Below are 15,840 nucleotides of genomic sequence, written 5' to 3'. Positions count from 1 at the left end.
AAAAAGTCTAAGTGGATTGGCCTTTTTTTCTCACCATTAACCGGTAACCGACGGAAATTTACAAACGTATTTTTTCTCGTTTCTTCTTTTTACTCGTGCCTGAATAATGCTCTGGTCGGGTGCCACGTGCTACTACACTTCGCTCTGTTCATTTGCCAAACTTTTGTCTTGGTGCACAGGCTTTGCAGACATTTTTTTTATGATCGTGGCAGGTCTACTGTTGTCCTTAATATGTTTTTACAGGAAAATTTTTGTACATTGTTCTGTTGCAACATCAGCTGGCAGATTAAAAACAAAACAAAATATGTAAAGAGCTTTTAATACAAGGAGTAAATACACAGCAGCAAAACATTCACATGTATGATTAAAGTTACTGAGTTGCACTATGTACAAGAAGGAGTGTTTGGTGGCATATGCATGTATCAGTTCCGCCTGAAGAGGGCACACAGCCTATGATCCTGAGACCTATATGCACATGTTTAAAAAAAACGAGGACTTGAAAAGAAGCTCCAGGACTCGGCCAAGCAGCACTCATGCGTCGGGGACGCCAAATCAGCCGTAGGCAAGGAGACCCGGGTGAGCTTCAGCGACGCGTTTCTGGCAATGCCTGGCACTGCCATAGAGGAGGAGACCCCAGACTAGAGTGACTGTGCTCAAAATTGCTGCTGGGTAAAAGTTGCCAGCAACCATGGAGAAACCTGCAAAAGGGGCGCATAGAAGTCTGCGTTAGTTCTCTCCAAGTAACATTGAGGATAAATTTAGGCTGGCCTAGACTGATAGATAACCACTCTAAAATTCATGGATCCTCGAACTGGGTTTCATGGAAACCTTAGGTTCTGCAAGGACATAGATCCACAAATGCCTCAACCTTGTTGCCCCCTTCCTTTTTCCACCATATTTTGGAACTAATACTGTGTTTGCAACAGAATGTTTCGCTGTAATGGCGGTCATTAATTGACCTCAGGAATTTTTTTAGAAGCAATGCATCTGCATGCTTTTTCTTACATCCATGTTACACAACAGGAAGAGTCCGAATCAAAGGCATGCAGTGTTCCTGAGCATTTTTTGAAAGCTCTTTGGGTTCTCTGAGGTCCAAAAGGTTCAGAACCTTTGCTCTAATGACAAATATGCTGTGTTAACAGAAAATTAAGAGCTCGGAAGAAGCAAAGTGTTTAAGACTGGCATCACCACTGCTAAACATTTCCACAAGTACACTCCTGTGATGTCAGGTGGGACTTTTACAGCGATAGCTGTTAGGCGCCCGTCCCTGGCTTGTGTGTCGCCGTCGGCGTAACAGGTGGGTGCGTTAATGACATCCGGGTGGATGTCTTTAACGTACCCACCGATCATTAATGCATCCACCTTATATCACAGTCAACCTGGGTCGCATAAGCCTACAGCTGACTCTGTTAGAACAGCCGCCTGCCAGTGCAGGGGTGCATCACTTCACCACTACACCAGTGCGATACGAAGTTACTGTATCTTTTCTACTTCAAAATATCCCCAAAATTAAATGCCTAAACAGTTATCGCTGAATCTCACGTTACATAGCCGTAACCGTCCTGTGTTTTTTTTGTTGACCTGAACAGAAATTGAATGGTTATGCACTTGAAAAATTTTGGCAACTTGTGTATCGCCAGAGCTAGTGCACTTTCATCACAGAAGCAAGATGAAAACAAAGCATAAACATGGAGAAATAAAGCAAACCCACAATTCTCAACACTGCAAATATCATTACTATGAATCAGAATGGTAGAAAATATTCCAAAAATGTTCCAACAAAAAAATCTACCGGCACCGAATTCCTCAGGAACAAAAAGTTTACTCCCAAACAGATGTCGAGAGAGCCATGATAGGCCCAGCTCCTGAATTTTAGTGAGAAAAAAAAATCTGATGAAGTCGTCCTCAAAGTGTTTTTTAGCAAACCCTCCAATGAGAGTTCAGATATCCAAAGGGAACATAAGCTTGTGTCTTATCTGAAAGCTCAAAAACAAGAAAAAGGAAGGGCCAAGAAAACGCTGTACATGGATATCTTTTCAGCACCCAAGCCCACATCTTGCAGTGTTGTCACAAGATTTAGCGAAGCACCAACTAAACTGTGCCTACATGTTGACAGTTATTGGTGTACAAGCAGCACTTCTTTGAGGCTTTCGCAGAATCATCCCATAATTTTTTTAAAGACTTTCGCTCTCCCAATCCCAAAACTGAGTGGCCAACGGCCACAGATTAGTATCTGTTTATTTCATCACCCTCAAGTGCATAGTAGCTTTGCATTGGAGACTGTCACAGTAGAAGAATAAAAACAAAAGCGAGAATGCTGCAACAAAACAAAAGCCCATACTACACATCAAATACAGCATAAAACACACATATAAGCACACCAACAGAAACTAAAACAAGGTCTAATGGGAAGAGAAAAAACTTTCACAGGACAGCTCCATGGCGGGACACGAGTGTTGAGTTACATGTGGCGCTAGAAGAACTTGTCAAGCCATGGCTAGCACACCTGTACACTCTCTCTCTTGACGCTGTCACTGCTCTCTTGTTACCCATAGTGTTCAATGAGGGCCAGCAAGTGCCATAGACACCATGCACTCGAATATAGCAGGCTACCGACAAAGGAAGCAAGGAGGAAGAAAATGTGTTGGACATATTCATTAATCAGCCTAACTGTTGCTCAAAAGATGGGCCCTGCAAAGCAGCAAAGAGGAACTACTTGACCACCCTATTTAGCTTGCAAAGAACAGCGCACTTGTCCATTTAGCATTAGAAAAGTTGGAAAGCGGCCATTTGTTCACAGGCAGAAATGGAAATGCAACAGCATGAATGGTTTGGCCAGTGTTTAAAATCACTGCACAAAGTGCAAAATAAGCTGTGCTCCACTCAAGAAGTGCAATTGTTAATGTGTACCAATTTTAGAGTACAATAAGAGAAACAAGTCAAGGCCCGATACGGTGCAGTAGCACATAAACAAGCACCAACAGTGCAAAGTTGCAGCAACAGTCAATGCCTCCTATGGCAAATTTTATTTGCTACCAAAATTTTTCACTATGCATCCAAAATAAAAGGTTGCAAAGCAACACAGTCGAACCTTGATATATTGTAACAATGAAATCGAAGGGGACTGTGAAATATTGATAAGTTAATACATAAAAAATAGCAATAGATAACCTTATCTGTAATCTCGAAGCAAGAATACATTGCACTCATGCTAGCGAAGTACTTCTTGCAATGGCATGCCGCCCTCCGACGGGCTCGCAGCTTACCGCTGGCTAGGCATTGCTACATCTAATCTGCTTCGCATCGAAGCCATTACACATGATGCTTTGGAACTAGACAGAGCCTATCATAAAATGTCTAATCCTGTTACTAGTGCACTACAAATAGAATAATCGCTCATAAAAATTAAGCTACAGTTGGTTTTTGCAACATCTCTGCCAGCGAAGCACATCACGCAAGGGCAATTGCTAGGATTTAGCTAGGTTGGTTTCATCGCATTACAGTGATATGGCACGGAATACAGGAACAAGAGACCGAAGTCCACCCTCAAGCACACCCCACATTCGTGGCTTATGGCGTTTAACATCCCAAAGCGACTCAGCCTATAAAGGACGCCGTAGTGGTGGGCTCAGGATAATTTCAACCACCAGCGGTTCTTTAACACGCGCATAGCAGACTACACGAGCCTCTAGCATTTCGCCTCTATCGAAATGCAACCGCTGCGGCCAGGATCAAACCCATGCCTCTTAGATAAACACCTCATGCTCATCTTGTCAAGGTTTCACAGCACTAGCGCTATAAGCAGGTTTCCAGGGCAGCACAACCGACCAGTATCTGTTCACAAAAAATGATCAAAGAGCGCCGTTAGGAGAAGCACCACTTGCAGGGGTGTGGGCCATAGTTAGGTATACCGAACAACCAGCGAAACTGTAGTTAGGTATACAGTAAAACTTTTCAGGGTTTTAAAAAGGTTAATCTGTGCGCTCGATATAGCCAATAATTCTAAATCCCCGGGTTTAATATATCTAGGCTCGATTGTACATTATGTTTGTGTAGAACCTGTAGCAAAATGCCAGTGCAAACTGCACCTTTTATATTTCCAGTTTACTGGCCCTCAAGGATATCCCCCAATGCGGTATGGAATTCCAATGTAACAGCTCATCACTAAGACAAATGAATTATTCTAGGAAGGTGTTTCAGAAAGCTGAACAGCTTTCTTTTGTAGTAGAACTGTGCTAAGGTGAATGCTAGTAGCAATGGTGCTCCTATTTTATTTGCTTGTTTAGCGAATGGTACGTCACTCAACATTTCACAGGACAGATCCAGCACGGGAAATCATTGCTACAGGAAGACATGTTGGCACTTGATAAAACAGTTTGCAACTCAATAAAAATCTTAGCAGTTTAGGTGCTTCCACATGTACTACAGCACAGAACAGGTCTGCGCACAATACTTACTGCAGAGTTCCTTCAACTTCACCACAATTTCAGTGATAACCTCATCTATGGTCAGCAATAAATGAATTCGAAGCAGAAATTTGGGCTAGTTGATAGTGAATCATATTAAACGCAAAACTACTGCTTAAGACGTGGACATAGAAAAAGAAACGGACAGGACGAGCGATTAGTGCTAGTTTCTTCTTTGTCCACGTGTTGAGCGCTTAATATGAATAAAAGAACCTAGTGTACATTTGGAGCTGTTTGCATGGCCTGCTATGAACTGAACAAAGTCATTTTCTCGCCACACAAATTATAGTGCCACAAGGGAGCATTTCTACAAGCACCAAATATTAGTGGCTCCTAAACAAAAATAAGGCATGAGACACTCTAGTAGTTCCATCCTGATTAAATGAATGTCATTTGACTTGCTTGAATTGCATTTTCTAAATGGGTTAGGTATGCAACCAGAACCAGCACACACATGACATGCACTAGTAGCCTTCTGCAGACTACAACAATGCTAAGGTTCAGGGCTTGGCCAGTTGGCGTTGCAAAACTTTAATAAGTGCCACAGCAAGTTAATATGACACCTCAGTATCAAACCACAACAGTGCACATGACTGATACCCCACCGTGTGCAATGCATCAACCCCACTTATGGAGTTAACACTTTAAAAGCACCCCAGAACACTAATCTGAAAAAAGACTGCCGACCTCACCCAAGAGTGCTATCTGTCACCACACAGGTTATCTCCTGCCTTTGTTCCCAAATGAAAAGGCCGTAATATGCTCTGTAACATGCCCTTGACACATTGGGCTAAGTACGCAAAAGGAGGGCAAACTATTCTAGGTCACACAAGACAAAGCACAACTTTACTCACGGAGCACTACCACTACTCATTAAATTTAGAGGACTACAGACACCAAATGCTTGATCTCGAGTTTTCTTATTTCAAATGATGCATTAGATATTGGTATACATGGGGCATCCTGTAGTATTCGCCTATGACTGCTAAATAATTTATAACAGAATTTCTTCTTGACAATGTTTCGGTTTTATTAACTAAACAATGTCTGTGATGTGTAGTTGATCTTTCTGTCACGTGGGGCACAAATAAAACGGCAATATAACTGCCAATATGCCGTTTGTTAAAACTGTAGCTCTTGAAATAGGCCGATTTAATTGCTGTAGTGAGTTAAAGCTATGTATCAGCATTCATACTGCAGTTTTTTCATGCCTCACGTGACATAAAGGTCAACTGCACATCACAGACATTGTTCGGCTGATGAAACTGAAACTGGAACATGAAAGAAGGAACTCAATTATAAATTATTTAGCAGTCATAGGCGAATACCACGCTGTGATCAATGTATTCTAATATCTAACGGATCACTGTAAAGAAGAAAACATGCAATAAACCTAGGTGTCCATAATCTTTTAACAGCTCTGCAGCCATGCATATTAAGTTTGTTCAATCAATAGTTTCTGCACTGTAGGCAAGGTTCAAAAGAAACACCTTCAAAAGATGGTCTCCAAGCAAATTTCAAATAATAACACTACACTACGTTTTCTTTTTAAAAGTGATTGGTGAACCCAAGGCAACACAAAAAAATATTTTGAATTATTCAGACCCTGCAGTTTCTGACAAGCGTAATGAAGGTATCTTCAAGCTCCCTCGAGCTTAAATATAAAGTTACAACCACAGTTTGATGCAGAATGCCAGTGGGCGGCTGTCGTGCCTAGATTGGTGTCATTTTTATGAATAAGGATTAAAAGCACCTGATACTGCCCAACAAAGTTGGAGACCCACTAAAAGGAGAATATCTAATTTCTAGATGAGTATTTAGTCACAAGCGTTCAATGTTTTTCAGTTGTACTGAAAAAATTAATTCTTCAATACGACACACTATATTTGGTGCACTTAAGGCAAACTTTGCTGACAAGTGAAGGCTATAATTCCTGCAAGAGTAACAACCCAACCATATCTCCAAAGCTCTCTTAGTACAGTAGATGGCAGGGCAAGGCATAAAAAGCAAAGTCAGGATAATCGAGGGTCCTCGAGGGTAACCGACTGGATTCCAAGGAAAGGGAAGCGTAGCAGGAGGCGGCAGAAAGTTAGGTGGGAGGATGAGATGTTTGCGGGGATAGGGTGGCCACAGCTGGCACAGGACAGAGTTAATTGGAGAGACATGGGAGAGGCATTTGTCCTGCAGTGGGCGTAGTCAGGCTGATGATGATAATGACGGACATGTCTAAACAATGCTGACTTTAATGAAAAATATTTTGTTGGTTTTGTAACTGGAAACAGATCTGAACATGGTTTTCCAAACTAAATTTTCTTTGTGAGCACAAAAGGTTTGCTACCACTGCCTGCCCTTCCTTATTCTCCATATAACTAAAAATTTCGTCCTGTACAGCTGCTTCTTTTCTAGAACAAATATGCTTGACTGGGAATGCATGACATTAGCCATTTGGTTCACATGTTCCAATGAAGTAGCACATCTTGTGGCCAATTCTCTAGGCAAATAGTAAAATCGGGTTGGTGAAACTTGCCAAATGTGTACTTCTGTGATTTGCTCTTATCAAACTATTAGTTACACTAGTGACATCCACTTATACGAACTCATTTCCAAGTATGCAAGTAGATCAGATAGCATCAACTCATTAGAAAATTATGCTTTCTTAACCATTTTCATAATGGAAAACTTACTGAAAAATTCATTACACAGACCACCTTCAGTTTTCTTCAAAACCGCAGACACTGACGCTCATGGCTTGCGCCATCAAGGCAGATGGCAGGGCAGGGCATGTAATGCAAAGTCAAGATGACCAAGGGGCCTCGAGGGTAACAGACTGGATTCCAAGGAAAGGGAAGCGTAGCAGGAGGCAGCAGAAAGTTAGGTGGGAGGAGGAGATGAAGAGGCTAGCGGGGATAGGGTACAAACATACAGCATCATTTTCGTACTCTAAAGGCCGCAAAGTGAAAAATTGCTGCATACATATGGGTTATCTATATTGAAAAAAAAAAACTGTTCTTTATCACGGAAATATGATAGTAGTTTACTAAAGATAAAGGAAAATTCCTACAGTTGTGCGCAAGGTGTCCAAGATTCAGAGGTACCTAAAATTTGTATATTTCCCATTGCATGGCTAGAAACGAAACAAAATGCATTTGTACCATTACACACGTTTTTATGGTTTATGGTTTTACGGTTCTTTTTATGGTTCAATGTCCTAAAGAGACTCAGGCTATGAGGGATGCCATAGTGGAGGGCTCCGGATAATTTAAACCACCTGGGGTTCTTTCACGTGCACTGACATTGCAAAGCACACATGCCTGTAGCATTTTGCCTCCATCATAATGCGACCGCCGCGGCCGGGATATAACCTGCACCTTTCGAGTCAGCAGCCAAGCACCATAACCACTGAGCCACCACGGCAGCTTCCATTACGCACATGCAGACGTCTTCATGTAAAGCTGACCTCCACTGAGAACATGTATTCCCACCTTTGTGTATTCTTAAGAAGGCACAAAGATAACAGTTCAATCTTGAGCACCATTAAAATAAAATGTTACTTCACATCTACAGCTACACATATATTGGCAAGAATAACAAAATTTCCATAGAAGTAACACTGAAAGCAAAAGGCTCTGTTCTGTCTATGTGAAAGTGCAGTGGCAGCAATGGTGCCAAGGCGAGGCGAGAGGTGGCCGTCGCCACCTCAAGAGCCCTTCTGTTGAAAGCTGTTGACCGCTTTTTTCAGATTCTGACGAGAAGGATGCGGCCTTTGTTAAGTTCCCTCGCCGATCATTAAAGGGGTCATGACACGGTCTACCAACAAATCGTGGTTTTACATTGCAGCTAAACAAACCAGCCAGGATGTTATGTGCACTTAAAAAAAATGTATTGCCCTACGCACACATTTGAGTTAGAAAAGTTAATTTGACGTTATCGGCTCTAAGCCCCTCCCTCTTGCAGTGACGGCCATACTGAAGCAGCCTGAGTGACGCATGACCCGATAGCACTGTCGTCTGCTGCAAAACTGCTGCCCAAACTGTCGGTGCAGAGCAGATTGTGCACCTACTCGAGTCCAGCAGTGGGGCATTGTGGAGATCGGACAGAAGCAAGATAAAAGGGAAGCACACAGGCCTTTGTTCCCCATGTTCCCCTGTCGTGAGGTATAGGCTTGCATCATCTGTTCAACTTCCCCCTTCACTCTTCTGCACCCCCAGAACGAAAAACGATCAACCCACTCCCGTAAGCTCACTGCCCACAGTGCGCAGTTCAGTCATGAGCAAGCATGTGACTGTCAGCTTATATCATCATGGATAGCAAGCGCACCAGTGTTGCCTGACTGCGACATGGTTTAGCAGAACTCTTTAAAAAATTAAATTACAAATTACTTGCTACACCAAAATGAGCTCATAATTAGCCCAGCTGTTCCTAGATGCGTAGCGAACAACATGCAATAAACAGCTTGAATCTGAAAAACGGTATCATGACAAGCTATCGTAGCTGGATTTTTTTTTTCATTTTACTCATTTTGTGATTACAGGCAGCAATGCGACAGATTTTGCACTGATGCGAAATTTGACTTGCCACCTTACTATGAAGATCCTGGTGCCATACCTGAGCAGTGGTGTACACAGGGCCTTTTTTTTCCCAAGAAAGGGTATTCAGATAATAGTGCGGATATACACTCAGTAACAACACAAGTCAGAGACTCCAAAACAGGGAAGTGTTTGTTATGACTGCACTGCATTTGCAGTAGTCTTGTGGCGAAATTCTTGTCTACTTGAACATTCCTTGAAAGCATTGCGATGTCAGCAGTTCTTCCGCCAAATTTAGCAGATTTTTGTGCCCCTCAGCAGCAGAAATTACTACTTTGACGGTAGTGGACTCTTCGACACTTTATAATTTGCTTGTACATACGTGCTGTCGAATTGTACATAGAGAGGGTAGGGCTGTGTCAAGCTGAACATATGCGGGTTTTACCCATCACCCACTTCACTCTTTAGATGTAAAATAAAAGCCCGGTTTCATTTCATCTGATAGTGAAGTAATGCAGGTGATGTTATGGAAGCATGAAATTAATTTTCACTTGCAGGTTTTATTCAAAATGAGAAGTATTTTTCCTTGGCTTTAGCTTATCTAAGTGCTTTACTTACACGCTGAACAAAGAATTAGGTAAGTTTGAATAAACATTCATGCAATATATACTAAATCTAGTGGCTTAGGCAGAGCTGTGATGCTCCTACTACAGGTCTTTATTTTCTAGTGGCAATACTATTCCTTGAGCCTACTGAAACTTTCTTACAACACTGCAGGAACCCATTCACAGCTATCTAAAAGAGTGTATAAATCAGAACCACAGGCAAGAAACTTGGTCAACAACACCTTTCATGCATGTGCACAGGCTGCATTACAAGTCCTTGATATGTTGTAACAAATCATGGCCAGAAGTTAGTTTTTGTCCCAGCTTGCTATCCTCCAGTTACTGATAAGATCAAGTCATGGCTGAAAACATCACTTTGGACAAATCTGAATTTGCAGCCATACTGCCCTAGATGCTTACTGGTCCAAGGTTTCTAAAACGGACGTGTTATTCACCATCCGACTGCCCTGCACGACAATCCTTCAGGAGAAACTACCTCACCAGAACAAACTTAGTGATGAAAGAGTACAAATTTCGGCTGTGGTCATCACTATCAGCAGCACCATTCAACTATAGCTCCTGTCTTTGGTACCAGCGCAAAAATCTGTTTAAGTAGCGTTACACAGACCTACAGCACAAGGAGCGAGTGAGTGCTGACATGGTAATGAGGAAGGCTTAACGACTGTACTTGATGTGCCCAAACGAGACACGGTCAGCGAAGAGGCAATGACACAGAACTGCGTTTGTGTGTCTTTGCCTCTCTGTCGTCCGTGTCTCGTTTGCGCAGTTCTTCGTTTGCATCTATAATGAACCAACTGGCCCGACAAGTTCTACTGTACTTGCTCCCAGCAGTTTACATAGTACTAAAACACTGCTATTGGCTCAGAGTTGATTGGATCAGTAGCCTCAGGATAGCAAGAAGTAATAAAAAAACATTCTGCAGTGATTTTTGTACACCACCTTCAAGACACTATAAGGTGCAGCCTCGAGCAAAAGTTGTACAACTCCGAGACCTAGCGAAACGAAATTTGAACAATTCATGTTGTAAGACGAAAAGTGCAAAAAAACACACGGACGCAAAGAAAGACAAAGGACAAGCGCTACCTTTCATTGACATTCTGGCTATAATTTGGCTTTACCTCAGAGTCAAATTTAAGTTGTGTGATTGGACTACCAACCACTTAGGTCAAACATGTCGCTCTAAAGATAGCCAACACCGTGCCAGGGAAACCTTGTATGCATTGAAAAACCAGTAGGTACTTGGCGACTCTAGTTGTCAAGCCCAGCACTTCCTGCATGCTGCTAGACGGATGCTCATATGCACAGGCCACAGCAGTGGCTTTTAAATTTCATGCTGACTGGACTTAGTTATAGAATGACTTAAATGAACCAGGGCTGCCTACAGTCTTCCCAGAGAAAGCTCAACAAGATTCGGAAGAATGCCTTAGCAGCGTGAGCACTTGGCATGAATCCACCGTGGATAATGTAGGTGCACAAATTCCTGCACTCTTAAAATACACTGTTCTCTCATTGGTGCAGGCCCCAGTCTACACAGTGGAAGGACCCAACACCACTGCTTTGTCAGATCAGCAACCACTGCCTTCAGCAGTCCAGACGCACAGCATTAGTTGCGGTAAATATGCAGGTTTCAATACAGCTTTAGTACTGATAATTAACTGTTATTCCACTTTAAAAACAGCGTTTCAGGCATGCGTGGAGATAGACGGGGTCTGAGTGGAAGTCCAAGTTCCACAAGTGCACACGAGCACTCTATATAAAAGCATCAATGCATTTTTCTTCTTTTCTTTTCTGACCAATGACAACTACGCTTCAGGAACTTTGAATGCACAAATCTTGGCATTCTGCTTCATGCTAGACATTCTGCCATTGTATTATGATTAGAAAACAATTTCTCTGCTCTGCAGAAGAGCTTAAAGAAGAGATGGGCGGGGGAGGCATTTATTGCTGCTTAACTTGCAAGCAAACAAAATGATGCAGCATGCCTTTTTGAACCTATTACAAAATGAGCTGAAACTTTTCATGCTTACAGTCCCAAAGGAAGTCTGCATCTCTATATATTAAACCAATTTGAAAATAATAAACTGCACAACTCCAACCAAAAATTTTAACTTTAACCCAACGATTCGAAGCCGACTTGGCTCCTTCATCAGGGGTGACTGAGGGCAATAGCTAAGCGTCTAAGTATGGAGGGGAGGAGGGGGGGGGGGGGGGGTCAAAGGAACGACAGCTGTGATGCGAAAGGCCGGGGGGAGGGGGTATAGGCTGTTAGTCACGCTGGCGCTAGCGTTGGGTTAAAGTTAAAATTTTTGGGTGGAGTTGTGCAGTTTATAAGTCTTCAAACCCAACCAGACCGGCAAATCTGTGATATTATTTAGTTTTCAATTTGAAAATAAGCATTCGCTCAGGAACATGCACATATAAAAGAAAGATATTATGAAAGGTAAGCACTTCCTTTCATGTAAACAATTTTGCACTGGCTGTACCATGAAATTAAAAAGCATTGGTACTGCAAGCAACATTTCAAGATGCAGTTTGGTAATAGTTTAAAAGAAACGCCAGATATGAGAGCAGTAGTAATATATGGGGTTTAATGCCCTGAAGCTAGGAGGAGTATTCGGAATTAATTTCGACCACCTGGGGCTCTTTATGTGACACACAGTAAAAAAACATTTAGCCTGCAATGACATGCGGCCTCTGCGTACAAGAATCGATACTGTGACCTCTGGCTTTATCAGCCACAGCCATTAAGCCACTGCAGTGCGTTCAGAGATTACAACAAAACTGCACCATTCACCAAGATTCACATTTATGGACAGTGTCAAAAATCAAATAATGCATGACGCATTCTCAGCAATGTCTACATCTGAAAAAGAGTAGCATCCACACAAAGCTGCATTTATGCAGAATAAGAACTCATGTAGGCAAAAACTGGAACATTAGGGAAATAGGCAGAAAGTAGCAGTGAACACGCCCTTTTGCTAACATTTTTTTGAAGCTGAGTTTAGGCTCACTTAAATTGCTCCAAAGCAGTGTGATACTCTATAAACAACTTTTTTCTAAAGCTCATTATCTCATGAGTTCAGTTAAAGTTGCAATATTGGAATATTTCACGAGTACTAAATGTCGCGAAGCAAAGGTGAGGAGCCCCTTAGTGCTTTCTTCACAAAAAATATCCATGAAGACAACTTTTTGTGACGTCTACGTGGTTCGAGAAAAATGCGAAATTAGACCTTCACAAAATTAAGCCTTAGAATATACATTTTTTTTTTATGGGAAACAATAGCTCTTCTGGCATGCCTGACCGTTCTCATGTGAAAAACACCTCCCTTCCGAACCAAGCAACCAGGAAAAAACTGCAGGTAGAAACAGTGCTGTACACGTATGTTCTGTAGTAAGAAAGCAAAAAAAATTATGGGTGCACCTAAGCAATGCTTATGATGTCTAAATGTGAGAGCATTTATACTTGTCGCTGAGTGTGTCGGAAAATTGCTGTCGGGGGGTTAAAGGGGTGAACGTTGTCTCACTTTGCACGTTTTGCTATGTTGCGATGGTCTCGTAGTTCGCTGGCATGAACTGCTGCCTAGGGCCACGCTTTATTGTCTCGCCTGACTATTTAGGCATGAGCAATCCAACTTCTGATGATGAAGACGCCATAAGCCGTGTTAAAATGAACACAGCAGCGAACATCACCGCGTTACTTTCTAGAGTATCTTGCGGAGCAGACACGCCACTGTGTACATGTACCACATCAAGCCTGTCCAGACAGACCCCCTTGCCTAATGTACACAAGGGAGGGGCCCAGCTGCCGCCTTCTTGAGCACAGTATGCTTTATTATCCAGCTGAGAGGGTATTAAATAACACTGCAGAGAAGAGGAGAGGCACCTCCAAACCTGTTTCCATTTACCGCGAAAGTCCACTTGCCTTTCTCAATCTAGCCTTGCCTTCTGACAGCCCATCACTCCAAGAGGGGTGATGACAAGTTTGTGCCACAGCTTTCTGGTGACGGCGGAGTCGCTCAACGAGCCAAGTAATGCTTTCACATTAGATGCGCAATGTGGCAGCGAGGCACGATGGCATAAATTATGCAGGCAGCAGCTGCACTCATCATCACCAATTGTTCTGTTAATCTTTCACATTGCTGTACACTCTGCATATGCAACAGAACTGCTGGAAACAACTCTAGTGTGCACTGCACTATGAAGCAGTGAACTTGAACACTGCTTTAACAACTGAAATGTTGCAAGTACAGCGTCACCAGAAATGTTTTCAGCCACTAATTGCTTCTTTGCTGGGCCATTGCAATGTTCTTGTACTGTGTAAAAAAACAAGCATACGCCTCAACAACACACCTTCCAATGTGAACTGCAGTGTCCGCAGATGCCGACAGCTGATTTTAATGTCTGGAAACGGATGATCAACCCGTGCCTTTACCTTCGTGCCTAGTGATCACAAATGCCCAGTAAGTGGCAGACGAAACCAGGCTGGTAGTGGACACGATACCACCAAGAACCTTCAGGCCTCCGAGTGTGTGGATATCGTGCCAGAGGTCAAGCCTCTTTGCGAGATGCAGGATTTGGAGGTGAAGGACACCTCCCGAGAAGATCCCTGCAGCAAAGCAGATATGACATAGAGGCAATAACAGTGACTGCTGCTATGTGCTATACATCACAAATATGAAGGGCCTATCTTATTACGAAAAAACACACCACGTTACTCAAACTTGGATGGTGAAAGTCACGCAGGTATTGAAGTGACATGTGCAGTGCTAAATAGGCTTTCTCCCCGACAGCGATGGGCACGATCTCACCCCTTGCTAGTACTGTCACGTCGCTGCAGTGGTGCGATGACATCCGCTGTTTATCACGCTCAAGCTCTGCAGGTTTGAGACAATCGCCACCAACGCCTAAAAGGGAGGGGCGAGAATACGCTCGAACGCCGCTCCGCATCTTTGAGACGTTTTCAGTTTTACGCCGCGGTTAAGAACAGCCTAAACGAGCAAATGTTTTCATGGCCGTCCAGCTGAGAATTAGCAGGGCAAGACCCCTGCAACACGAACACGCGCAAAGAGTGCTAGAGCAAGCACAAACACCGCGAGAGAAAGGAGAGAGAGAGAGCAGTTTTCGGCGCCTTTTCTATGCATCAAGCGCCAGAATAAAAAAAAAACGGGCCCCAAGAGAAGGAATTGGGAAGGCCGAAAACGGCGTACAGAAAAGGTGACTCACCCGACGCCAAGGCCCATATTGCAGCGTGATAGTGCTTGTACTGGAAAAAACACAGGCCGAAAAATACGACTCCCGCGAGAGTCCACGCAACCGACAGTATGAGCAAGATGAAGAAGAAGACGCCCGGCTTTGGTGGAGGCATGCTTATCGCCACATTCCCTTCGAACACTGACAGGGCTGCTGTAGTTGTTCCTTTCTCCGAAAGGGGCTGCAGGGGGATGTGGATCACAGGTGCCACGGGCACCACGTCGTCCGACGGAAACATTTCGCCGCAATGCGCCGAAGACGCGGCTGACATCGCTGTGATCCATTCATTGCGCTATCGAACTGCTTATCTTATTACGAAGAACAGAATCGGACTCGACGTGACAGTAGGGGTGCGCTCCAAGCGAGTTATCGCGCAGACGGTATCTACTTGTACTCCCACCACGCACGCCTCCTAATGTTCCGCTGCGAACTGCGTTGGTGAAGCCAGAGCTGCAATAAAATTGAAAAGAGCAAAAAAAGAACACACAAAACGCTATATACTGACACAAGAGACCACAATTGATTGATTGCCACTAATGTTGCGCGTTTTTACCGGTGCCTGCTAGGCAACATGTTTCGCGATACCATAGAGTTACCATGGCGATAGCATAATACACTAGTATAACGTAACATGTGCGAATCTATGCCCGTAACTTCAGGCTACGACGACGACGTCACGATTTCCTGTAGGTTCAACCACGACCTACTGTATAAAGGGCGACCTGCGCATGCGGCGCTGCTCCAGCGCCGCTGATTTGCTTTTGCTTGTGTGGTTTTTGTTAGTTTTCCAAACCGCCACCGCGAACAGTGGCGCTAGTGCTCACCCCCACCTGCACTCGACGATAGATTATGCACTAATGTCACAGAGGATGTATAACAGATTAGGGGTAATGAGCATAGATGAAGATGGTTCCAGAAGTCTAGGTAGTGACCACAAGCGTATCAAGTTGAGCTTCAGAAGAAAAAGCAATG

The 15,840-nt window shown here is 43.4% G+C and overlaps 1 protein-coding gene across 3 annotated transcripts; it reads right to left on the bottom strand.

The window, feature by feature from the left end:
- Positions 1-303: 303 nt before the first annotated feature.
- LOC144094117 (uncharacterized) lies at positions 304-15,618 on the bottom strand. 3 transcript variants are annotated; one of them, XM_077628037.1, is made up of 4 exons: positions 15,576-15,618; positions 14,842-15,318; positions 14,051-14,224; positions 304-698 (listed from the first exon to the last, which is right to left on the bottom strand). In XM_077628037.1, exons 2-4 carry the CDS (start codon positions 15,137-15,139, stop codon positions 553-555), a joined length of 618 nt encoding a protein of 205 aa, XP_077484163.1. In that variant the 5' UTR covers positions 15,140-15,318; positions 15,576-15,618; the 3' UTR covers positions 304-552. The 3 variants fall into 3 exon arrangements, with proteins under 3 accessions (XP_077484163.1, XP_077484161.1, XP_077484164.1); XM_077628035.1 differs by having other exon boundaries at positions 15,422-15,612; XM_077628038.1 differs by having other exon boundaries at positions 14,842-15,613.
- Positions 15,619-15,840: the final 222 nt, after the last annotated feature.

Source organism: Amblyomma americanum, chromosome 6, assembly GCF_052857255.1.
Source record: "Amblyomma americanum isolate KBUSLIRL-KWMA chromosome 6, ASM5285725v1, whole genome shotgun sequence".
NCBI lineage: Eukaryota > Metazoa > Arthropoda > Arachnida > Ixodida > Ixodidae > Amblyomma > Amblyomma americanum.
The sequence above is the reverse complement of the archived record's forward strand: the minus strand, read 5'-3'. Positions and strand labels throughout refer to the sequence as shown.